Source organism: Nothoprocta perdicaria, unplaced genomic scaffold (genome assembly GCF_003342845.1).
Source record: "Nothoprocta perdicaria isolate Ctin4 unplaced genomic scaffold, notPer1 scaffold_43, whole genome shotgun sequence".
Taxonomy (NCBI): domain Eukaryota; kingdom Metazoa; phylum Chordata; class Aves; order Tinamiformes; family Tinamidae; genus Nothoprocta; species Nothoprocta perdicaria.
The window spans coordinates 230,504-254,795 of NW_020455677.1; the positions used below are offsets into that span (position 1 = coordinate 230,504).

Genomic DNA, 24,292 nt, shown 5'->3' on the forward strand with positions numbered 1-24,292 from the left:
TAATAAGGACTTGAAATCTAAAAACAAATTATACACTATTAGGGATTTGATTTTAGGCGCCTTTTTTACACTCCTGTTTTGCAGAGAAGACAAGCAAGATTCTGCAGTCCTTGTTCAGGTAAGTTCCCTTCAGCAGATCTCAGGCCTTCTTGTTCATTAGGGACCTAAAGCAGTAACTGACATAGGAAATCCCCAGTATAGACAAGGTCGTAGGTAGGACACATTAGCAGCTTGATTGAGTACTGCTTAGGGGATACACATTAGCTAACATGTGATAAAATGATAACTTTTCTTCCTAGTTAAGAAATGCACTAAGAGTATATTTGGGAGCTGTTAAATTTAATGGAAATCTTGCAGAGAGCTGGAGAGCTCTGGGAGTTCGGTCTCTGCAGTCAGTATAGGATCAATCTTGCTTCGTGTACCTCCGGTACACTTTTAAGGAACATTCTCTTTGTGATGTATCCTCTAAATAGAGTTATCTTTTGTCAGTTTTCAAGTTGAGGGATAAAAATGTCATAAAATGTTTCTTTAGAGTTTCTCTGACTGGACAAAGTCTCATTGAAGCTGGTGAGATTTAGGAGGCGTATTGTAACTGAAAGAGTTTGCTTAGGTACTGGGGATGTTACTGTGTTTCAATTGGATCTCTTTCACTAGCAAGTGGTTATTACAGCTATCGCTTCCTTGTTTAAAACGAGATTGCCAAAGGTCACTTTACACAGTGAAACACCATGGACCAGCATGCTGCCCATCAGGCATTGAGACTAACGCTGCACTGATGTAGATTTTTACAAGGGTTTTGCAGCTAATTTATTTCCTTTTGGATGATGGAGTTTGGATTCTAGTTATTTCAAACTTTTGGGAATTATTCCTCTAACCATTGCTTATCTAAAGAAGCCACTGTCCAAGCTCTAAATATGCAAAAATAACATTTTACTGCTATGCATGTGAACTTGTGCATGAAGTTATGGAAGACTTCAGTGAAAACAAACTAATTCTTTCATGACAAATGTGAGTATGATTTGAATGAATCTGAAATTTGGTATTTACAGTAGTTTTGACTGCATGTCTAGTATGATAGTGAAAGCTATCAAAATAACTGGCATATTTTCTGAGGAAGGTATCCTTTTCGGTAGCTACTCAGAATCTTTACAGATTCTACAGAATTACAGACACTTTAAACTTTCAAATTTTAAGTATTTAAACTTTCATGGTGTTCAAGTTTATGGCTTTTTTTTTAAGGACACATTAATTGTTTCTGCTTATGGGTTAAGTAATATATTACATTTACGAAATAGGAATAAATAGTTTCAGGACAGCTCCAATTCTAATGGCTGCCCAGGTTATAGACCCTGCACAGGCTACATAATACTCTGCTTTGCATAGCACAATGATAAAAGCAGTTGCTTTTGTCATGGAATTGCAATATGTTCTTTTCTTTGTACACATGGTAAAGGACTAATGCAATTTGAGAGACCCTTCAGAGGTTATGTCCCTGCAGTATATCCCCTGCAGTAAGCGGGACTAGCTGGAGAATTAGAAAAGATTTCAAGACTAGAATAGCAATGTGCAAATTTCCAAAGATTTTGCAGCATTAATGCTTGTCATTCCTGTTTGTGGACGTTTTGTTTTCCATATATCAGATTGAAATTTCCTGTGTTGCGACTTGTAACTGTTGCTACCTACCCTTCTGCTGTGCACTGCTGAGGGGGCTCTGAGATGCTTGTCTTAGCATCTCCCTTTAGCTAGGGGCAGACTGTAGTTAGTCTCGTTTAGCCTTCTGTTTTCCAGATTAAAGAAATGTAGTTTCCTCAGTCTGCCTCAAAGGTCAAATGCTCCAGACCCTTATCTGTTTTACTGGTGCTCTGCTGGACCCTCGTCCATCTCCTTAGATCTCTGTCTGAGTGTGGCAGCCTGGACTGGACACAGTGTGGCAGAATGGGCCCTGCAGCTGCTGAGCAGAGGAGGAGAATCACTTCAATCAGCAACCTGGCTATACCCTAGCTAGTGTGCGAGTGGTGGCTGCTTTAACTGTACAAGGAGGCTGCAGTTGAACAGTTGCTTTAAGCAGACATAAATGCTCATCTTTCCCCCCGCCTAAGTTATTCAAACTACTCATTCCTTTTCTCTCAGTTAGGCTGGGACTGCTTTTCTTGTAACCCTATGGCAAGCTAGAGCCAAGTTGGGAAGCTCATCTAAATTGAAACCCAATCATAATACGTAATTATAATAAATATGTGTTTAAATAATTAGAATAAATACATGTTTCAGCAGACAAAATGATGTTTTGTTTTCCTGTGTTTTTTAATTTTTCCCCTCTTTCTGTTGGTTGAGAATTTTCTTCCCTGAGACTACGAAGGATTGCGGAAGTTTCTGTGCTTCTGACCGCTCTAGAAATGATGCCTCTAATTTGATTGTATGTTTGGATCATCAGTATGTTTGATGTTTCTGTATGTAGTCTGTATGTAGGAAGGTATGGTCACAGAGAAGTTCTTTTAATGCAGGTATGTGAGTTCTTGGGGAAATATTTCTGTGCAATTTAGTCAAAGATTATCAGTGTGTTACTAATTAAGATGTTCAGAAAAGTGTGAGTTCAAAATTGTCATTTCATGTGTGAAATGAGGAAGGTTCAGTGCAGGATCAATCCCAGATTATATTAGAATGTGACAGCAAGAATTGTCATGCCTGTAATGTATATAGTAATTTTATCGTTTAAGTTTGGAAGGAGACTAAGAAAAAAAGTAAGTAATGCAGATAGAGGAAAAAATGGTTTAAAAGTATGTAGAATGCCCTCCGTCACTGTTAAGAATGTGTTAATGTTCCTTGTGTTAGTCTTGAGTTAGTCTCCCATTATCTCAGTGTATGGAGAAATTGCTCTTTCTTAAAAGAAAAGAACTGCTTTCAATTATAAAGATGTAAAATCTGTGTCATCCTGATACTGACCCTGGCCTGTGAATTGACTTTCCTGCCTTCCCCTCTGACCTGCTCCATCATCACGAGCTTGCCTCGTCATCCAGGCTCTTGGATGAACGTCCCAGCCCTAGTGCTCCCTGCTCACATCCCTTGGGGTTGGTGGGGCGGGTCCTGGCTGATGGGACCCCTGCCTTGCCCCAGCCACGTTGCTCTGCTCTGCTCCTGGCTCCCCTTCCCGGTGGGAGCAGCACAGGCTGCTCCTTTGCAGCCGTAACTGTAGCTTCCATCTGAAGCTTCACCTTGGTTTGCGTCCAGATCTAGAAGCTAGTCAATCTCCGAGAGCCTGTTTCTCCTCATTGTGTCTAGCTGTAATTCACTCTCTTGGGATGGTGTGGTTTATAACCATTTCATACATAAGTCATTATTTTGGCTCAGTGTGTCATGTAACTTGTATATAAAAGGAGTAAAAGGATGGTCTGTGGCAAGAACAACAGCAGATGGGAAAGTTCTTTGTTTAAATCATCAGCAATTCTAAACTAAAGTTTGCCAATGATTTGTTCTGTAGAGTAGTTGTTGTGAAAATTACACAGCGTAGGCTTGCACTAATTAACACTTTTCAATGAATATCTGTGTATCTTAAAGTCAAGTTTGTGTTGGTAAAGATACCATCTCTTTAGAAACAGATGGCATAAGTAGTTCCTTTTGGGTGTACAAAGGGTGAACCTGGTTGTGTACCTCTTCAGTGGCTCTCAACAGTAATTGCCAATGAAAATCTGTATCAGTTAAAAAGATTTAAATCTAGTTACCTGATTATGTAGAATTTGGGTGGATACCTGTGCTGAAACAAGAAGAAAATTTAGTCTAAATAGGTGATGAGTTTATGTGGCTTGGTGTAAAGGTGATTATTCTCTGTGCAGATGACATACCATGTGCTCTTTGGCTTACATGTTGGTTCTGTGCTATTTCACAAAAGCAATCCAATACAGCGCTCGGTTGGTATAAAGTTGTATAGCTGGTATTTGGGAATTTGGGGATGGTGGTAATGAGAATTTGCTGTAGCTTATGTTCAAATTTCAAAGTGCCAGGAGTACATAGCCCCTAAGACAGTGGGCACTGGTGAAAAGCTGTTCAACACCTTTTGAACCAGCAAGAGACACATATTCCATGTTTGGTTTTGGTGGAGGTATTATGTTGATCTGCTACATAAAAGCTTCTGTAGCTTTTTGCAGATTAACTCTTTGGTAAATGAGAAACAAAATCTTTGCTAGTGTATTTCTTTTTATATAAGCTTGCAGAATGATGCTAGCATTTTTGAAGATTTGGTTGAAGCACAAAGAGAAATGTAAGTTCCTAAACCAAGTAGCTTGCACTGATACTTTCTGTCTGCTTCTGCAGATATTATCTTTGGTATCGTTGCTTTTATTTATTTATTTATAAATTTATTTTCTTTCTGGAGTTGTAAAATCATGGATCCCACACAGTAATAAAATTAAGAAACCCAAATTATACTGTTTGTGTAGAAGTCTGTTAATTACACAGTATGTTTCTTCCTTGATAAGACACTTAAGACACTTAGGATTTAGTTTTGTGCAATGCTGTAGCACCTTACAAAGCGTCTCTGTTTTATTTCTGAGGAGTATTACATTTGTCTGGAGTTTTTCTCCAGTAAGAGCATCCACAAAAGCCAACAATCTTTAATGATATAGATATAGGGTAAAGCATGGGGTGCTGATTTTAGGAGGAGATACTTTGGTATTATTTCACCTGCTGGTGCAAAATCATGTAAGAGTCTCCTTAGTAACTCTGCTGAAAAGACTCTGGGAGATGGGAACTCTCAGGTGTTTCATCCTCTTGCTTGTTAGGAAAATAGTGCTTCTGCAGGGACTGGTTCTTGTTCTTGGGATTTCCTCAAAATGCTTAATATGTTTTCTTCATTTTTTGTTGTGTATTGTACAGTGGTAGGAAGTTACAGTACGCTGGCTACATTTTTTCCTGTGGAAATCCGTGTGGAATGAGTAAAATGTAACAACAAACTCCTTGTATTCTAATGAACTCAACTAGATGTTTAGCTCAGGAGCTGAGGTGTGGTGAATGTGTTGCCGATAGGGTTTAATGTCCTTAACACCTTAATTGGTGTTTCCATGACATTTCTTCTTTTCTTCCAGTTTTGTCATTTGCAGATTTTCTAGAGTTTGTTGAATTTATCAACCTCAGCTGATGTGTGTCAGTAGTTTTAACACTCACAGAAGTACCGATTAAGCAAAATTCTGCAGTGACTTGGACTTTTTTCATAGCATTTCCCTTTAGTGGATATTCACAGAAATTTTTTTTGTTCAGTAAAGCAAAGACATTTTACTGCTTTTTTTTTTTTTTTTTTTTTAACTAATAATCTTTGAAACCTGTTCATGAGGGGTGGATGTGTTGCTTTATCTGTTACAGGAAGTAACAGCTTTCTCTAGATAATGCTAACTACGCAGGTAAAGCAGAATGCAAATCAGTTAATTTGCTCTTACAAATATGCATTTACATTGAAATTTAGTGATATTATAAAATGTCATGCTGTAGTTTACTTAGAAGTAAAGTGCAGGAGTGGTCAGTTTTCGTGCTGGTTGCTGTACCCAGCAGTGAGCAGATGTGCCACTGAATGAAGGGAAAACTTGTCTCTCTCACAGGGCAGAATCACACCATGAATGCTGAGTTAGGCTAACATTGGAAGTAGTCCTCTGTAGCCAGAACGTGTTTTCCTGTTCTTGCTGCTGTCCCAGTGGGGTGGCAGTGAGGGTTCTGTACAGTGAGGGATCCTGTGCTTTGCTTCACCTGCTCCTTAAGCTACAGGTAAAGAAGAGGAACTAAAGGACTTAAGAAGAAAAACTGAATGAGTCTATGTCCTGTGCTAGTCTAAAGGATAAACTGGTTCCAGAATTGGTTGCAGAAAAAGGGCATGAAAAATGTTACAGAATCACCAAGAATCACAGAACAGTAGAGGCTTGAAGAGACTTTTGGAAATTTTTCTAATATCTCTCCCAAAAAGAAATCAGCGTGGGGTGTGAAGAGATCAGTTTTATTTCATTATAAGGTATTGTGAAGATGAGGCTGTACAGAGATACTGGCTTAGGAAATGCTGATGTGATTGATGATTTAACTAGTTGGGCACCTCTGCAGTGAAGATAAGGGAGCACAAAGAGCTCCTGAGAGCTATGGACAGGAAAGTAGGGGGATGTGTTACATAACAGATGAAATTCTGAGACTTCAGGTGAGCAGGAGAACAGGGATGGAGCAAACTGATGCCTAGAGGAAATGGCAGTCAGGTAAAAGTGATAAATGTGCTTTGTACAGCCAGCACCAACCCGAGTAAGTGGTGAGTAGGGACGTAGGTGGCTGTAATACTGTGAGTGTGAAAGCATGTTGCATCCCGAGAATGGATGTTTATGTGAGGTTTGGGTAGTGCAGGTGAATTCCCATCCCTTTCTGTAAGGCTTTTTAGGGCTCTTGCTGTTAATCACAAATTCATTCCAATACCCAGCAGAATACTGTGAAGGAGAAACTGGAAGCTGGGTGCATCATTGACTAGCAATAGTTAAGAAGCATCTACTAGAGTAACAGTGACCTTTTTAGTGCTTTGCCATTTTTATTGGGTGTAGTTTTGTTTCTAGACTGTAATTTGAGTGTCTTTTGGGCTGGTATTAACCAAGCAAAATCAATAATTCTGAAGATTTTGTTACAGTTTGTGTAATGTTTATGAGAACCTTCACTGGAAATAGTTGTCAGGCTAAACATAAAATTCCACAGAAGAATTTTAATGGGAATCTTGAGATCACCTTCAGTGTTGCTTTTTTCCTGTTCTTTTTTAGTTGTAAAAGCTCTGTTTAATTGGTTTGGTTAAGCATTTGTCTTCCTCTCCTTCTAAACACCTACATAACAGGTGTACATAACTACACCTACATAACCTACAGACAAGCAGAGTAGAACCTTAGGTGGAATTTGGTGGATCATTACATGTGGTCGAGTTTGCCTGCGAGAGAAACAATTGGAATGCATATGGTTCGTAATAGAAAATGCCTGTTAATTTAGGAATTAATAGTGAGTACCAGTCCCATAAGTTAGTAAGAATCACTGAGATACTCTAGTTTTGTTGTTGAAAGTAATCTTCTGTCTGATATAGTTCAAATATCTGCTCTCTCCCTTTCTGCTTTAGTTGTCATGGATGATGACGACGACGAATCCTGTCTCCTTGATCTTATCGGGTGAGTTTTCCTTAAGTAATTCTTTCCAAATTTTTTGATAAATAGAAGACTTCGGCTTTTGGAATAGAAACGGTAGAAATTTTGTGAGCACCAGGCTTGTATCTTAAAGGAGAAAGTAAAATTATGGTTTGTTTCTCAAATAGAAAATGCGTAGTTTTTATTAATAATGTACATTTGCATAAAATGTTACTAAAATAGAATTGCTATCTACTGTTGTTAAGGATTAGCAATAAACAAGTACTGATCAGTGTTTTGCTCAAAGATGCTTACTTTTAATAAAATAGGGAATTTCCAGTGCAATCAGAGAAGTCTCTGGTCCTATTTGTTTTCATTACTTCCATGACATATTTGCTTGCAACTTTATTATACATTCCAGATGAGAATCTCATTAAGCAACAGTTAGCTGCAGCGCAAGCAAAAAAATTGCAGCAATTATATGTGGCAAAGTTACTTTTGGTTAATGTTCATGGTGATTATTCAAGAACTGATCATCTGTTGCAATGCATTTAAAGCATAAAAAAAATTGAACATCCCAGATACAGTATTTTATTCAGACTGACAAAAACTCCTAAGCATGATAGATCCCTATATGTGATTTTGAGGTCTTTCTCCTTAATTCGTGAAATTTGGTGTAATCTAGTAAGAAAACGACATTCTGATGGTTAAAACCTATGCAACCATTTTAAATGCTAATCAAAATTCTACTATGGAACCCTGTTAAAGGACACTGTGGCTGTCCTTAATATATTTAGTAGATTTGTGAATTCTTTTATACATGTACACACACACCCATGAGCACGCACACATAAATATGAAACACACAGAAGAGGCATGGAGGGGTGTGTGTGTGTATATGCATATACATACACATGTATATGTATTATTTTACATATATAAATTTTCCTGAGCTTTTTAAGGAGTAGTTATAAATCTAGAATATATTTAATTTGTTCCCTCTCTATTTTGTAGGGTGATCAAGAATGAAGATGAGATGTTTAGAATTAATATTTTTACATGGGAAGCTCCTGCTTCTTAAACATGTTTTATTATTGCTTTTTAACAGATTAAAGATATTTTAAAATCAGAAAATTCTTTTATTTTGCTCTTTATGCTAATGAGCATGTGCAGAAATGCTGTATTGCTGTATTAAAATAATTATGTAACATAACTTCTGAGTATATCTTAATAGGTCTGTATGTTCAGTTGTATTGATGTGTATTTTATTTGAATCTTCAGTATTTTATCAGATGTTAAAGATCAAGATTTAAAAATATGATAATTTATTGAGACACTTAACAGGTGGACATTATAGCTGATCTCAGTAGAAAAAATGGTTCATATACTAGTTTTCATATTATTTGGTGATAGTATTTTCCTTATGTTTTGTACTCTGTGTTGTCATAAAGTGCTATATATTTTAAGCATATGTAAAAGGAAGGAAAGTTGAATGTCACTAAGATTTTGTGAAGAACATGGCTTTTTTTTTTTTTTTTTTTTGAACTGCTTTTTGTCCTAATCGCGATTTGATAAACATGCAAGAATTACTGTGTTAAAGAAACATAGATCCTCAGATGATGTAGATTTTCAGCTTTTTATTGGAGTCAGTGAAGCAGACCTGATTTATATGAGCTGAATACAGGGCTCTGGTAAATGAGCCTTATTGAGCAGAAAACTGTTTAAGTAATAATCTTTTTTTTTCCCCAAAGGGACCCACAGGCACTGAATTATTTTCTACATGGACCTAGTAGTAAATCTGTAAGTAGCATTCATATTTATTAGATTATATATAAACTTAAGTATGTATGTTATTTTTGAACATGATTTTTATGTTTTGCCAGAGCAATGAAGACTTGACTAATGCAGAATATTCTGTAGCCAACTCAAATTCAATTTTTGCCAACTCCAATGTAAGTAACCAGGAGAGAAATTCCATTTTAATTGAGATTGCATGCCTGTTATGGAGATAAACATATATTTGTGTGTGTGTGTGTATGTATATATATATATATATATTTAATGTGACTGAATGAAGTAGATTTGGGCTTTGACCTTCTCAGTGTGAAAATTCTGAACTAGGACTGTCTCATGAAGTTTATTTTAAACACTGAGTTTTCAGTGGAGGACTTGAATTAAAAAGTAAGTAGAATTCTTGGGACATTTCTCAAATATGCAAAAGCAACTTGCTGAGCAGTGCAAATGTTCTCCAGTGTAACTCTACCCGGTGAACTGGACTTGTCATTTTAGCGTTCAGAGAAATAATAGTGCTCAAAATCGTAAAGTTACAATCATTCATATGTTTCCTGTGTATATTAGAATCTTTTTGTTTCTTATTTCTAAGTAGAATCTCAAATAATGTATTTTTTTAAACAAGTTAATATCTTTTAAACTAAAAAGATAGCTTGGATATCCTCTTCCTGTAATTCCAGTATTAGGGATTTTTTCTGGATTTTTTCTTGATCTGCAATATGCTGTGACTTAATTATTGCTGTGTATGAAGTTTTTATCCTTAAGAAAGGTTTTAAAATGGCACTTAAAATTTATTAGGTCCTTTAAGTCATCTTCAGAGTTTTTTCTGAAACATACAGTTGTGTTTTGCCGGTAGCTTCTCTTTCTGTTTTACTGTCTTTGTGACTGTGCATGTTTAGCCCATGTTCCTAGTGGATTTGTGGATGTACCGTAGGTGTGTAGAGTCTTTAATTGGCGTACATGAGTCCCATAAAACATGTGCTGTGTGTGGAGACCTGGTAGCTTACACGAGCTGCAGTACTGTAAAGTTGAAGTATTAGCCCTGCCCTTCTCCTTTTATCCTTATTATTACATACATAGAACATACATTGAGTGACAGCCCATTCTAGAGCTTACAGGTTACCAGATGCAAGGTGTGGTAGATGAGCTAGTTGGGAAGATGGTGGGGAAAATGGGGTACCAACAATAGTAGGGTGCACCCAATTCTCATCTGCTCAGGATCAGTGGGCACAACTTGATACCAGGTTAACCATGATCAGACAACACTGTCCTGTGTGCATCATGGCAGAGGTGAGTTTTGAGAAGGCTTCTTAAGAACGACAAGATCATGGGGAAAAAAAAAAGGGTAATACACAACATGGATTTGGCACAGGATAAACTTCTTGTTGTTCCTTGCAGAGTTTCTTCAAGTAAGCCTGAATATGTAGGTGGGAGCAAGAGATGTATTTCTTGTATATTCTTGTAAGGTGAAATTCTGGAGTAAGTTGAGATGAAATGGGAGGTACTGGGGAAGATGGAATTGTTGGGAAGGAATCAGTGGTTGGGAGAAATGAAAATATTCAGTGAATGCCAGAAGTTTTCTGCAATGTGAGGTTGGTGAGGAGATGGTCTAGAAGATAGAGGATCAGAGTAGCAGTTTTGTAGTGTGTGTTCCTAGAGCTGCTTATTCCCTTTCACTCTCCAGCTCTTACTCCTCTCATGTTTCTGTTCTCATCCTTTTGCCTCTCCCTAACTAATACTAATGTTCTCTTCTTAGCTGGGTTTTATTCAATGAATTTTTCATTATTCCTATCACACACTGTAAGAGTGGAATATTCACAGAGCCAAAAAGAGTAAGACTAGTTGCTGGCAGGAAGGTAGACAAAGTTCCAGAGGCACTAAATGCCTGCTGAAATTAGTAGGGTGTTGTGTATCTTCTTAATTTCTTTTTTTTTTTTCTTTTTCTTTTTTTCTCTCCTTTCTTCTTGTTCATACCTGGCAGAATTTTGGAGATATTGAATCTTGTTTGATAGAGAAATCCAACAAAAGAGCACCTTTCTTCCACCTCTTTCCTGCTAATACTGCTGCTGCTATAATCTTGCTCCAAATTCCAATTACAGTGGAGGTCTTTCTCCTCCCTTCTACCCTTGGGTCCATGAGGTGCTCAAGCTGGAGGGCAGGAAGGGTGCCAACTTGAGTGTCATAATCTCTTGAGCAAGTGCAGCTCCAGAGCAGAGCACAGTGTGACTGAGACATTTGAGAAGTGAGAGGAGTGTCCCCAGCAGTCTGTATGGGGCCTCAGCGGAATGTGATACATGTTTGTGCTGGCCCCTGTATAGGGTGAATGTTACCTGATAATATAGCTAGGATGCAGACAATGTAATTTTGCAGCAAGTTTGTTTGCAAGAAAGAGGAATCATGATGGGGGAAAAAAGCAGAGCTTACAATTTTTGAAAAGTAATTTAATTTCTTTTTTTTTGCATTTCAGAACACCGATCCTAAGTCGTCTGTAAAAGGTGTGAGCAGCCAGCTTGGCGAGGGGCCTAGTGATGGACTGCAGCTGTCCAGTAGCCTTCAGTTTCTTGAAGATGAACTTGTATCTTCTCCCTTACCTGATCTTAGTGAGGATCAGCCTTTTGATATTCTTCAGAAGTCCTTGCAGGAGGCCAATATTACCGAACAGACTTTGGCAGAAGAGGCATATTTGGATGCCAGTGTAGGTTCTAGCCAACAGTTTGCACAAGCTCAGCTTCATCCTTCTTCATCAGCATCCTTTACTCAGGCTTCTAATGTTTCTAATTACTCAGGTCAGACGTTGCAACCTATAGGAGTTACTCAAGTGGTACAGCAACCTGTTGGAGCATCTTTTGCAAGCAATACAGTCGGTGTGCAACATGGCTTTATGCAACATGTTGGAATTAGTGTTCCCAGCCAGCATTTGTCTAATAGCAGCCAGATTAGTGGTTCTGGGCAGATACAGCTAATTAGTTCTTTTAGTAATCAGCCTTCCATGATGACCATTAATAACCTTGATGGCTCTCAGATTATACTGAAAGGCAATGGTCAGCAAACACCTGGAAACATGAGTGGGGGCCTCTTGGTTCACAGACAGACTCCAAATGGTAACTCTTTGTTTAGTAACTCAAATTCAAGCCCAGTAGCACAACCCGTAACCGTCCCATTCAACAGCACAAATTTTCAGACGTCATTGCCTGTCCATAATATCATCATTCAAAGGGGTTTAGCACCAAACTCTAATAAAGTTCCCATTAATATCCAACCAAAGCCTCTCCAGATGGGTCAGCAAACTGCTTACAATGTGAATAACTTGGGAATACAGCAACATCATGTGCAGCAAGGGATCCCGTTTGCTTCTGCAAACTCACCTCAGAATTCAGTGGTTGGTCCTCACATGTCTGTTAATATTGTCAATCAGCAAAATACAAGAAAACCCGTCACACCTCAGACAGTCAGTAATGCTGGAGGCAGTATCGTTATCCATTCTCCTATGGGGCAGCCGCATGCCCCTCAGAACCAGTTCCTCATACCTACAAGCTTGTCTGTTAGTTCTAACTCAGTTCACCATGTCCAGGCCATAAATGGGCAGCTTCTTCAGACTCCATCTTCCCAGCTGGTTCCTAGCCAAGTATCCGCTGAGCATGTTATGCTGAACAGGAACTCTACCAACATGCTAAGGGCCAACCAGCCGTATTCGGGACAGATGCTGAATAATCAGAACACAGCTGTTCAGCTGGTTTCTGGCCAGACATTTGCAGCTCCTGGAAGCCAAGTTATAGTAAATCATGGATCTTCTCAGATTGTTGGGGGACAGGTGCCACTGCAGCAGGCATCGCCAACGGTGTTGCATTTGTCACCAAGTCAAGCTAACGTTTCTCAAGGCAGATCTGGGTTTACTACGATGTCACCCGGGCAGTCTCCAGTCTCCAACATGTCCGCACCGAATCGCTTTGCGGCTGTAAGTTCTTCTGGGTCCGGACATGCCAGCCTGGGACCCCCAGCTCAGTCTGTGGCGTCGGGAGGAACCTTCACGGGAGATCAGCTTGCCCAGAACAGAACTCAAGTCTCTGCGAGCGCGGCACATCGTCTTCCAGCATCCTCTTCCAAATCTGTGAGCACCTTCAGTCACGTGTCCGCTGGAGCGACCCAGCAGCAGTTTGCCTTCAGTCAGGTACGGAAGCTGCTGGAGAACGCGGCTTAAGAAACGCTGCTTAAACTGTGCTCAGACTTGGTGAGCGAGGCTGCATTCACGCTGGCATGAATGCATTAATTTAGCTGATTTATTTTAATTACAAATACTGTGGAAATGCTGAAAGTTACTGTATTCCTACTGTATTCCATACTGTATTCCAGTAGAAGTCATTTCACTCCCTATTTTGTAAGTATCATTCACTGAATGAGAATGAGTGAAGATTTCCTTGTTGACTTGTAGTGATATTTTGACAACTACTCAGTGGTGATTGGTTTTTTTTCCTGCTCTTACCTGAACTAATGAGCATTGTAAAACCCTGGGCACTCCTGGAGATCTTACTCCAGAGCTAGAACTAAAATTTCGGGTACATTCTTAACACCTATAAGACCTTCACACCTTTTGACTTCAGTAAGAAGTATACATGTTTTCAAGGTCTGACCTGTTAAACTAAAGATAAAAATGTTTCTCAGACGTTTTTGTCCATTACAGTTTTGCAATTCTTGAACAGTTTGTACCTTTCAAATTTGAAATTCAGCAGTCAAAAAACAGCAAAAGCTGTTTCTTGGAACAATTAAGAGGAAATATTTTCCATAGCAATTTGTAAAAGAGTATCATTTTTTTCTAAGTATATTTCCTCTAAGAGGTCAAGTAAGTAAGCCAGGGGAGGGAGGAGAGAAAGGTCTGAGTGTGCTTATAAGATGAGAACAGGTCCTCTTTTTCCAGTGATTGTAGTTACAATGTATATATTCAGGTATGGGCTTTATTTAGGAAATAAGGATGGACCTGTTGTAGGAATGCGTTTTTGTCGTTGCAGAAACTGTTAGTGCAGAAAGTAAAAGTTGTGTGTAGATGGGCAGTATAAAACCTGCCTGAATGGACTCTCTGTATATAGATCTTCCAATTTGTATATATGCTGAGGTCAGTGAGGTGTGGCAAAAAAAAAAAAAAAAAAAAAAAAAAAGCTCTTGCTGTGAAAGAGCATTTTATTTGTCTGCTAAAATTTCAGGGGTGTAAAAGGGAAATGTGTCCGCAGGTAACTGCAGAGATCAGATTCTGCTGTTTACGGGAATCTTTTTAGTATCTCTATGTTTATGCTTGAAATATTGTACTCTAAAATATGGATTTAGTCACTAAATACTATGTAGCTTTTGCCACTGAAGGTGTTTTTGGTGGAGAGAGATTTATTGTGATATTTCGCTTAGATAGATTTTGTGGTTTTGAGACTCTTAAAGAAGTACACCTATCTGAAGGACACTTTTAGGTAATCAGTGGCTCTTGTAGAGTCTTCTTTAGCTATACTTTTAGTCTAATAGCCCTCTCTGATGTAGTCCACAAAATTCTTGTGTTTAGCAGTAGGGATTGAGATAGCTGAAACACCACTACTTAAAAAGTTGAGGTGAGAGAGAAGTGTGTAGAGCTGATGAGCTGTAGCTGTCTCACTTCTTAAATTTCTTTTTCCTACTCATTTTCTCCATTAAAGCTTTCAGTTAACATTTCACTGACGTGTGTATGTGGTCTTTTCACAGGCACAAAAGAAATCTATGAACCAGACATCACCAGTTTCTGCATCAAAGACACAGGATAACTTGAGACAGCCTCAGCTAACAAGTCTTCTGAGTAACACATTATCAGGTCAACTAAGGTCTTTTTATAATCATTTTAGCTAATTCCTCCAGTAACAAAGATCGGTTATCCTTCACAGGATCAGACTTGAATTGCTGGTTTATTCTGTTAGGGTCTTAAAGGTTATCAGAATTCTGTTTTTAGAAGAAATCAAACCAAGTTTTTTAACACTGAGTGTGTGCTTTTTCCAGACAGCAGCCTGGACAGCGGAACATTCTGCTTCATTTTTCAGACCAATAAGTGGAATGTATGCACTAAGCAATTATTTCCTCTGTATAAAACTCAAATTTGTTTTCTCTTCTTTCTCTAGTGTTTTTTTTCAGCTTAGAACATTAGTAATTTGCAAAATACAGATATTTGCTATGATATTCTCTGAAATTTCTAGACCCTTCTTGTGATGGCAGCTTCAGATACAAAGGAATCAAGAACAGTGGTTGCAAGGTTATAGGCAGCCTTTCATTACTGGATTTGCTTTCGAATAAGTTTTTTACCTTCAGTTAGGATAGGTAATGCATTGTTCATGGTAAAACACTCAACTTTTAAGTGGCACCATGCTACTAGGAAACAAAACAGAAAAAAGCAGCCCATGGCAGATCGTGATAGATACAAAACAGAGAAAATGCAGTAGCCTTCTTGTTCTCAGTATACGTAAATAACCTGGGCCCTGAATAAGATCCCATAATCTACTTGCTTTGGTTATTTATTTATGTGTTTATTTCTTATGTAGTGGTATGTATGAGATGGTCAGGCATTTGTTTATATATGGTTAATTCTCTTTCTTTCCTAAGAGCTAGAAACTCAAGTAGGACTATTGGGATAGGTACCTGAAATCTATTCTGTTCTTGGTTAAGGTAACGATCTTCTTAACATATGTTTTATAGGACAGGACTCTGGAGGAAAAATCATACCACAGTCTCTAGGAACAGCACAGCTACAACAAGAAAAAGTAATAGGATCATCTCCTGTTCAGCAGAATATACAGGTAGAGAATCTTTTTTTTTTTTTTTTTTTTTTTTGATATTCCTTTAACTTTTAGTGAAGCAGTTTGACATACATGATTTCCTTTATCTTAAAGCAGAAAGTAAAGCAGAAAGTGTATAATGTAGTACTAAATTTTGTGTTTAGCCTGTTCTTCGAATTATTGTCCCAATGTCAGTAAGAGCACATAAAAAGCACACCTTTTCCTGCAGTGGTGTGTGCTTTTTATGTTGCAGAGCTAGAAGCTTTTTGGCCAACAAGCATCAGTGCAGTGCATTTGCTTCATGTGACTTCTGCCATGCCAGAAGAGATGGTCTGTGTTGCATGCTTGTTTCTTCCTGCTGACCATATTGCAGTTTGAAAGAGCTTGTTATTTACATCTAAATCATAAATATCAAGGACAAGTTGGATCCAGAATATGATCACTTTGGGAGTCTTTGGATTGCAGTAGTGCTTTCTGTACGGTGGAAACGTGTCGCTACCACCTCAGAGCCCCTCACATCCCAGGGAGTGGTTCTCTGTAAAAACTTGCCTCTCTCAAATGCTGCACATCTCTCTAATGGATAAATCTGTAGCACTGGCACCGAATCAGAGCTCCTAGGGCTGCCCATCCCAAACACCATGACCTTTGAGATTTCACATCTCAAAGCCATAGCTTGCTCCTCTGACATGTCTTCTAATCCATCCTGGGTGGGCAGGAAGGCGTCTGCTGAGAAGTGCAGGGAATTTTTTCTTCAGAAGTTCTTAACTGTAACTGTCCTTCTCTGACCTGTTAAATTTGATGACCAGTGTTTTTCCCAGTGAAGTGTGTGTAGGCCCCGCAGTGCAATCTGCCTGTAAACAGCCTATGTGTCATATCTTGGCTTTGTGCAAGAGAAGCAGCTTCCCTGTTTCATTGATCCAGTGCCCTGCGAAGATAGGATACAGTTGAAATTGATTTACTTGGTGATTACAGTTAATATTGGTAATATGCTTAATTGGCCTCTGCCAACCGATGAATGCTAGAAAGCTTAGGCTTTGCAGGGGAGGGTGTAGTATCAGTTTGATTTGTCCTTTATTTTGCGTTTAGATGGATGGTCATATCGTCGGACAGAAAAGGCCTGCAGCTAAACAGTTAACTAAAGGAGCTTTGTAAGTTATATCCTTCTTTTATAAGTTATAAGTTATAAGTTAAGTATAAGTTATATCCTTCTTTTGTAATTTTGTTGCAAACATCTTGTTCGACCTTTATTTCCTGTTTCATTTTGTCAGTGTATAAACTTCTCTTAGGGTTAGATTGTGTTAATTATACGTATCATTAATTTTCCTTGTAGTATCCTACAGCAGTTGCAGAAGGATCAGGTGCACGCTGTGACACCAGATAAAAGTCAATTCAGATCATTAAATGATGCACTTCAGAGACTCCTCTCATATCATGTGTGCCAGGGATCCCTGCCAACAGAGGAAGACTTAAGAAAAGGTAATCATCTTTTAAAAATCAGAGCTAAGGTAATGAATATCTTAAGAAAATTCTTTATGTAAGTTAAAGCAATAAGAACGGAAACATTTTAAAGTTTTTGCAGGTTACTGAGCCTTGTGGTTACTGAAGAAAAGTATTTTAAAGTATTCTCTTGTCTTTTTAGTGGACAGTGAATTTGAATCTGTAGCTACACAGCTTCTGAAGAGAACCCAGGCTATGCTGAACAAGTACAGGAGTTTGCTTCTAGAAGATGCAATGGTAAGGTGTATAATGCAGATATATTTTACAGGATATGGTTTCATTTGTATCAATTGCCTCAAATCATTGAAATAGTTGTATTATGCCAGTAAAAAGCCTATGTTTCCTTGAGCCCTGTTAGATGGCTCGTACTAATATAAAGGATTCTGTTGTTGCTTGGTAAATAATTCAACTGAATTTGTCTCAAGAGAATCTGCTTTTGAAAGTACTTCCTAGTATGTAGCAGAGGCTTCAGAAAAATACCGAAAATAATTCTCTGTTTACAGTTCTGTGGTTGAAATTAGAGCTGACATCCTTTCCTAGTCCTTCCTGTTTCCAGGTCTCTTGTAGAGCACGTTGCTTCTGCCTGGTTCTGCTAGTGCTGCCTTGCTGCTGCAGCACAGTTTACAGAGCTCCCACACCTCCCGTAGAGTAGACCCCAAGGTGCATGGGGTTGGGATGTGATGGCTTTCAAGAGTATGGTCCCAGCTGAGCAGGCAATGCCTATAGAACTAGTGGAACTTAGTGCTTAGTATCCTGCTGAATATTTTTCTGCGGGAAGGTGAGAGCTATGATCTTAAAGGTATTTTCCAGCTGTAATGATTCTATGATTCTGCGCTGATACCATTTGTCACTTGCATGTATACATATGTAGTCCAATCCCTTCTTAGTCTGGCAGCGTCACCAGTGACCATATATCTAAGCATACGCTCGTATCTTAAAACCAAGGAAACGAGTCTAGTGCACGTTTCGTGTATTGCCTGAGCAAAGGTGCATGTACACTCTGTACGCGCTGCAGGGACAGGAGCTGCTGCTCTATGTTCTTTGCTCTTGTTCTGAATGGCCTCTGTGACCAGATGGGTGGTTTCATGGAGTTAGGGTTCCCTTGTCCCTTCCTGCAGGTGACGGTGCCTGAAAGAATGTTGAAAAGTTCCCTTCTGAGGCCTCAAGCTCTATTCTAATTTGTAAAACCCTTATTATAATTTGTAAAATCTTCATTGAACAGTATGTACCATGAACTATGAATGATGCTTTATTATTGGCTAAGTTTCAGTAATGCTTGGGGTCACCATCAAGATTTTTTTCAAGATTCTATATAAATGTAGCAATTTTACATTCTACAAATGCATAATAAAAGTTGGTGTCTTCCTTTGAAGAGTTACTAACCTCTAAGTGGTAAGTTCTGGTTTAGTACAATACATGAAGTGACCTCAGGGATGATTATATTTTTCCTTTTCTTCCAGCGGATAAATCCCTCTGCTGAAATGGTTATGATTGATAGGATGTTTAACCAGGAAGAAAGGGCATCTCTGTCCCGGGATAAGCGTCTTGCACTAATGGATCCTGGTAAGTGGTGGTTAACTTCAAAGCCTTAAGAAAGCAGCATAAGCACAAGGTGTTTAAAAGTATTTGGGACTTTGGTGAGGCACTGATAGTTAGGGATTCTACTAATTGAAATACCTAATAAGCAGTTACAACTTAAATTTTAGTAACTGCCAGATTTAAGAATCTAGAGATGCTCTGAAGTTGAAGATGGTTATTAGCGAAAGGAAGTACTAGGCCTGTCAGCAGAGAAATATTTCTGAAATTATTCTGACTATAATTGTGTTTCCTCATGGGTTCAAGTCTAGTATGGACTCTCAAGAGTTTGCTCGTATGAAGCAAAGACATGTATGAAGTGTGAATACTCTCATTCACCTTAAAGAAGTGTGCTTTTAGTGCTAAAATTGTCAGTATGCCTGTTAATTAAATGGCATTTTAAAAGGGTAGTTTTGTTAGTGTTCTGTGTAATTTTAAAAGATATTCAGAGGGTGTATGATAATGAAAGTTTAGACAACAAAATACTATTTTTGTAATACCATATTTGAGTATTTAGAATGCTCGAAAAGGCCTTCAGTTTGACTTTACAGTGTAGACCACTTGCCTTGCTGGCTATATTGATGATAGCTTAAGTTTAAACTTAAACTTAAGTGTAGGCTTCAGTGTTTTGCTGTGTTAATGCTTTAATGTTTAGGCAGAGCTGTTAAAGACCTTCCACTCTCTCAATGTTATTGAATTTTCATATTCAGTAAAAAGTTGGAATCTTGGTTTTTTTTTTTTTTGAGGTGTGAGCTTAAATAAAATGTTGCTGCTCTAATTTTCAGATGGTTATCAGGCCGATTTTTGTTGTTCTGCCAAGCAATTTGATACAACAGCTGATGAAGCACAGACCAGCAAAAGTGACCATCAGTCTAGCAAAACATTAACCTCTCGAAGTCACACTGCAAAGATCCATGCCAGAGACCGACCAAAACCCAGTTCAGCAGAGTCCACAAATCACAGTAAACTTCCTCTAGTGCCTAACAACGTTTTGACACCACAAGAAGGAAAGGTTTCAACTAAAAAATCGGAGAGCCTCACTAAAGCTTTAAAGTTTGAGAAGGCTAATTGCTCTCCTGAGAGCCGGTACGTGACCCTTTCTGAAGAAAAGAGGGCTGGCAAAGACCTGGCCAAGTCCACAGAGAATTCTTCGGGTTCTGAAGACTTGTCAAAAACTCTGTCAAGAGCTAGTCATGGAACACACAATAAAATATCAAGGAATACAGTTCAATCTTACTCAAAAGTGACATGTAATAATTCCTTCCAAGACAAAACTCTGCGGAGTTCTCCAAAGAATGAGGTTTCACATCCCGATAATATGAAAGGCTCTGGTGAACCCCAGCAAGACTTACTGCTCAGTAAGAGTTTAGAAACTACATTTAAAAACATCTTGGAACTTAAGAAAGCTGGGAGACAGCCCCAAAGTGAGGCGACTAGTAGTGGCTCTGTTGAATTAGAATTTCCTAACTTTTCACCTATTGCTTCACAGGAAAACTGCCTGGAGAAATTTATTCCAGACCACGGTGAAGGTGGTGTAGAAACTGACTCTATTTTAGAAGCAGCTGTAAATAGTATCTTAGAGTGTTAATAGTTGCAGTTCCATGGACAAGTGATGTTTCTCTTAGCAGAAGCAAATGTGAATGACACCACAAGTACAGCCTGACATACGTTTAAGGTTAACCTTTCTAAACTAGATTCTGTTCTGTGTTTGAGAGCAATACTCATTGTGGTTACAGTGAGATATCCAAGTAAAGTTAATCCTTGTTAGAATGCAGTCTGTTAGGGCCTTATTATTTCAAGTATTATTATGATAGTGCTTTTGATAATTGTGCAGTACTGCAACATAACAAGGTTGCAGATCCTTAGGCCCTATACGGTAATATACTGACAATCACAGTCATTTGAAAGGATATATTTATTAAGAAAATGTTTTTAAAATGTGATGGAAGCAACAATTTTTCCCTGCCCCTCTCTTCCACAGATCATAAATCTTTCTTTCTTTTTTTTTTCTTTTCCCCTGGAGATTGTATTCATGCTTTATTAATGTTTATTAATGAAGCTGTCTGTTCTGGGAGTCAGAAGGATGTCATCAGTGTGTGTACAGGGCTTCATACTTCCAAGTGCTTTCCTATTGCTTTCTGAGCAGAAACTAGGACTTGATGGAATATTTGTAGAAGGTAAATTTAGTCTGTGGGATGATCCTGTCTGATCTTAGTGGCAGTGGCATGCAATGAAGTAATAAATGCCTGAGTAAGGAAGGGAGTGGAAGCCAGTCAGTGGCAGAAGTGTACAGGATAAGGCTATGATAGAGCCATGAATTTATATATATATAATACGTATGTATGTTAACTCTTGAGGAAGGGATTTTGCATTTTATAATTGGATGTAGTCAAGCCTTGAGTCTTTCTAAAGTGGTAGGAGTTTTTTTTTTAATTTGTTGTTGTTTGTTTTGTTTTTGTTTTAGACCAAGTGTCAAAAGCACTTTTATTTGAAAACTGTTATGATATTAGTAGCTTATATTTTAAGAGGACATTAGCCTTACTCCAATTAAATTTGAAGGCCAGTGTTTATTTTTGATTTTATTTTTTCTTTTTGCTCTCAAAGAATGTTAAATCATCCACCATAGCAGTCATAATTACTGAGATGTACAGACCAAAGTCAATCATCAATCCCATTATAAAAACATATCTAAAAGAGTGTAATTATTAATTCATATTCTGGAGCCAAACGAAACCATTGCATGGTTTGCATTTGGCTTGCTGTCGTGTTGATAAGATAGAATCTTATTATTTTATTTATTTATTTTAATCTATGACATCTTTCTTTATGCTGCCCATGCTGCTTCTTACCAGTTTACTTTGGTCATCAGTGCTGTTGTGCACATAGGCACGCTGGCATCAGTCACGTGCATGTAGTACCTATGTCTGCTCAGGAGGATGGAGCTTTGGTGGTGGCTGAGGTGCGCTCCTGGTCTCTCCCAGACCTTCCCCACAGTTTGTTGGGAAATCTGCTCTTTTCCATACCTGCCTGTTGCCATGTGCGTAGGCAGTTTCGTCGCGGCTCCTTGTGACAAGCTCTGGTTGCCATATAGCCAGCCAAGGAAACAAAGTCTTGCTGTCGTGTAAAGCAGCCCGGCTGGCTGCTGCAGAGGAAAGCAGAATGAGATCCGTGTGACAGCAGAAAATCGCAGTGCAAACTTGGTGCTGAGTTACAGTCCACTGTCTGACCGCTGAAGGAAACCAAATCTAGAAAGCAACGTGAGAAAGATAAACCTATTTAAAGCTCGTTTCCCCTTGAACTTAAATGGATATGCTGGTTTTTTTTTTTTGTTTGTTTGTTTTGGTTTTTTTTTTTTGTATGTTATCAATTGCCATTTAAAAAAATTGTGCCAATTTAAAAGTACATGTTTGTAAAACCCAGCATTCCCAAGTGTTGTATAAAATATTAAAAGTAATAATAAGTATTGCCAGTTTTAAATTTCTAGTTAGGTGTCAGTAGAATAGACTCTCAGGCAGTTAGCTGTTTTCTTATTGGCAAAACTGACGATAGAGACATCACCTCTTGCCTTTTTAGATGAAATAATATGCTTATAGCTGTGTATCCTGATGCGTGTGTATTTTATGATCTTGGAAATGTAACCATTCAAAGCTGTCTAGGAAGGAAAACAGTAAGTTACACAGCTATATGTTGCCTAGCTAAAGTTTCCTTTTATAGGAAAAAAGGACAAGTTGCACATTCATTGATCCACTTGCTTTTTGTACCACCTTAAAATGGGTATGAGATTTCCAGCATCTGTAGAGCGAATATATAAATGAAATATCAGACCATGTGTCTTTTACTGAATTTTATTTTGGGGTAGGGGACAATGGCATAGACAAAGGACAAATTGCAGAGAGTAGTCGCTGTTGATTTGGTCCTACACATTAGTCTGAGCTACTTACGAGAGGAAACCATTGGCCAATTCTAGCAGGATACATCTTAGATTGTTAGTGTGCTGGTGTTCACTCCTTTGAATTCAATTCTAAAGGAATTTTGGTACGTGGTGAAGCAGTAAATGAAAGAATTGTATTTTTGTTGTGCTTAGAAAGTATGAATTTATTAATCATATGAGCTGAAATCCAGCAAAGTATTGTGAATGTGCATGATTTGAAGCATTTTCATTATTTTGCTGGGTCAGCGTTGTGATTTCAATGTTATTTAATACTGCCTAATATTAAAACAAATTTTAAACTGGCAATTAAGAAAATATGTTCATTTTGAAGATCTTAGTATAATTTATCTGTTAGATTAGGGAGGCCTTACAGACTGACTTCACTTAAAGAGGATGTGTCACTTATTGTCAGTGTGGTATGGACTTTATTTGCTTAAATACCTTCATTTGTAAAGTATGTCTCACTTGAAATTGCTTTGTATACATTTTGTAAAAATATTTATAAAATGTTTTGTAAAAAAAAAAGTATAACAAATTGCAGTTTATTTTGTTATGTTGGATAAATACTGTTAAAAGACACAAGTCAGTAAATATATTGTTAATCCATGGATAGGAAATGTTTAGTTGGAGATTACAAATTGAAACAACCATTGCAATACAGCCAAAGATTTGGGAAAAATGTCTATCTGTGATTGTCTTGATTTAACCAATTTGAGTATTTACATTACCAGAAGAAGATTCTTCTCAGTTTTAAGTAATATGACTGCAAGGTATTCTTCAATGCTTTTTCTATAGCAGCTGTATTACAGATTTTTAGTAGGCCTACTTTTCATGTTCTCTGTGTAACGTTCTGAGCATGGACTACGTAGACAGGGTTCGTGCAGCATCAGAGCACCACGTAGCAAGGCTGCTCTCCAAACACCCAGAGCAGCAGCGGTGCCGTGCTGCGGTCGCTAGGAATGGTGCCGTGACCTGGAGTCCTCTTCCCCACCACGTTCCCGTCCCCACCGAGGGGAGGCACCGTGTCTGGAGAGGCATGGAGCAGGTGAGCAGGGCCCCTGCTGTGGGTGAGGAGCAGCGGTTCCTTCGGGAGGCGTTTCACATGGATTCAGTGAGCAACAAGACCAATAAAAGCAGTTGTGTATTATTTAAATGTTTATTTGAATCAGGATGGCCAAATCACTTGGTTTTTTTTTTTTTTTTTTTTTTTTTTTTTTTTTTTTTTTTTTTTTTTTTTTTTTTTTTTTTTTTTTNTTTTTTTTTTTTTTTTTTTTTTTTTTTTTCCCCCTTCTTTTGCATATTGCCGTAGAATTACCAGGACAGCTTCTTTCTGGATTGTGAAAAACTTGATACAGCTTATTATGCAGCTGTCTTCTCTTTAGAATTTTCTTTTGCTACAAAAATATGGTGTATTTTTAGTTACCTTTTAGTAGCATTTTTATGAAGGGTCCTGTGTTTATTCCAACACTCGGGGCAGAATTTCTGAACATGTAGGCGTATGTGTCAATGTATGGCATTTTAAAGAAACTCCTAACCTGTTTGCTGGCGAGCATCCGTGCAAAGAAAAAATAATGCCCAAATAAGCTCAGCAAAGGAAAAGGTACCTAAGTAAATCA

At 38.2% G+C, this 24,292-nt stretch overlaps 1 protein-coding gene across 4 annotated transcripts in view; it reads left to right on the forward strand.

Moving 5' to 3' along the window:
* BICRAL (BRD4 interacting chromatin remodeling complex associated protein like) overlaps window positions 1-21,962 on the forward strand; it is a 33,134-nt gene extending 11,172 nt beyond the window's left edge. For 3 of the 4 annotated variants that reach the window (XM_026046258.1, XM_026046257.1, XM_026046256.1), the window contains exons 2-12: window positions 7,106-7,154; window positions 8,861-8,909; window positions 8,993-9,061; window positions 11,368-13,068; window positions 14,616-14,721; window positions 15,594-15,694; window positions 16,760-16,821; window positions 17,004-17,149; window positions 17,313-17,407; window positions 18,631-18,733; window positions 19,531-21,962. In XM_026046258.1, the coding sequence (XP_025902043.1) occupies window positions 7,111-7,154; window positions 8,861-8,909; window positions 8,993-9,061; window positions 11,368-13,068; window positions 14,616-14,721; window positions 15,594-15,694; window positions 16,760-16,821; window positions 17,004-17,149; window positions 17,313-17,407; window positions 18,631-18,733; window positions 19,531-20,333 (3,279 nt within the window). In that variant the 5' untranslated portion in view covers window positions 7,106-7,110 and the 3' untranslated portion in view covers window positions 20,334-21,962. Of the gene's footprint in view, window positions 1-96; window positions 119-7,105; window positions 7,155-8,860; window positions 8,910-8,992; window positions 9,062-11,367; window positions 13,069-14,615; window positions 14,722-15,593; window positions 15,695-16,759; window positions 16,822-17,003; window positions 17,150-17,312; window positions 17,408-18,630; window positions 18,734-19,530 lie in introns of those variants that run through there. The other variant, XM_026046259.1, reaches the window with a different exon arrangement.
* The last annotated feature ends 2,330 nt before the right edge of the window (window positions 21,963-24,292 follow it).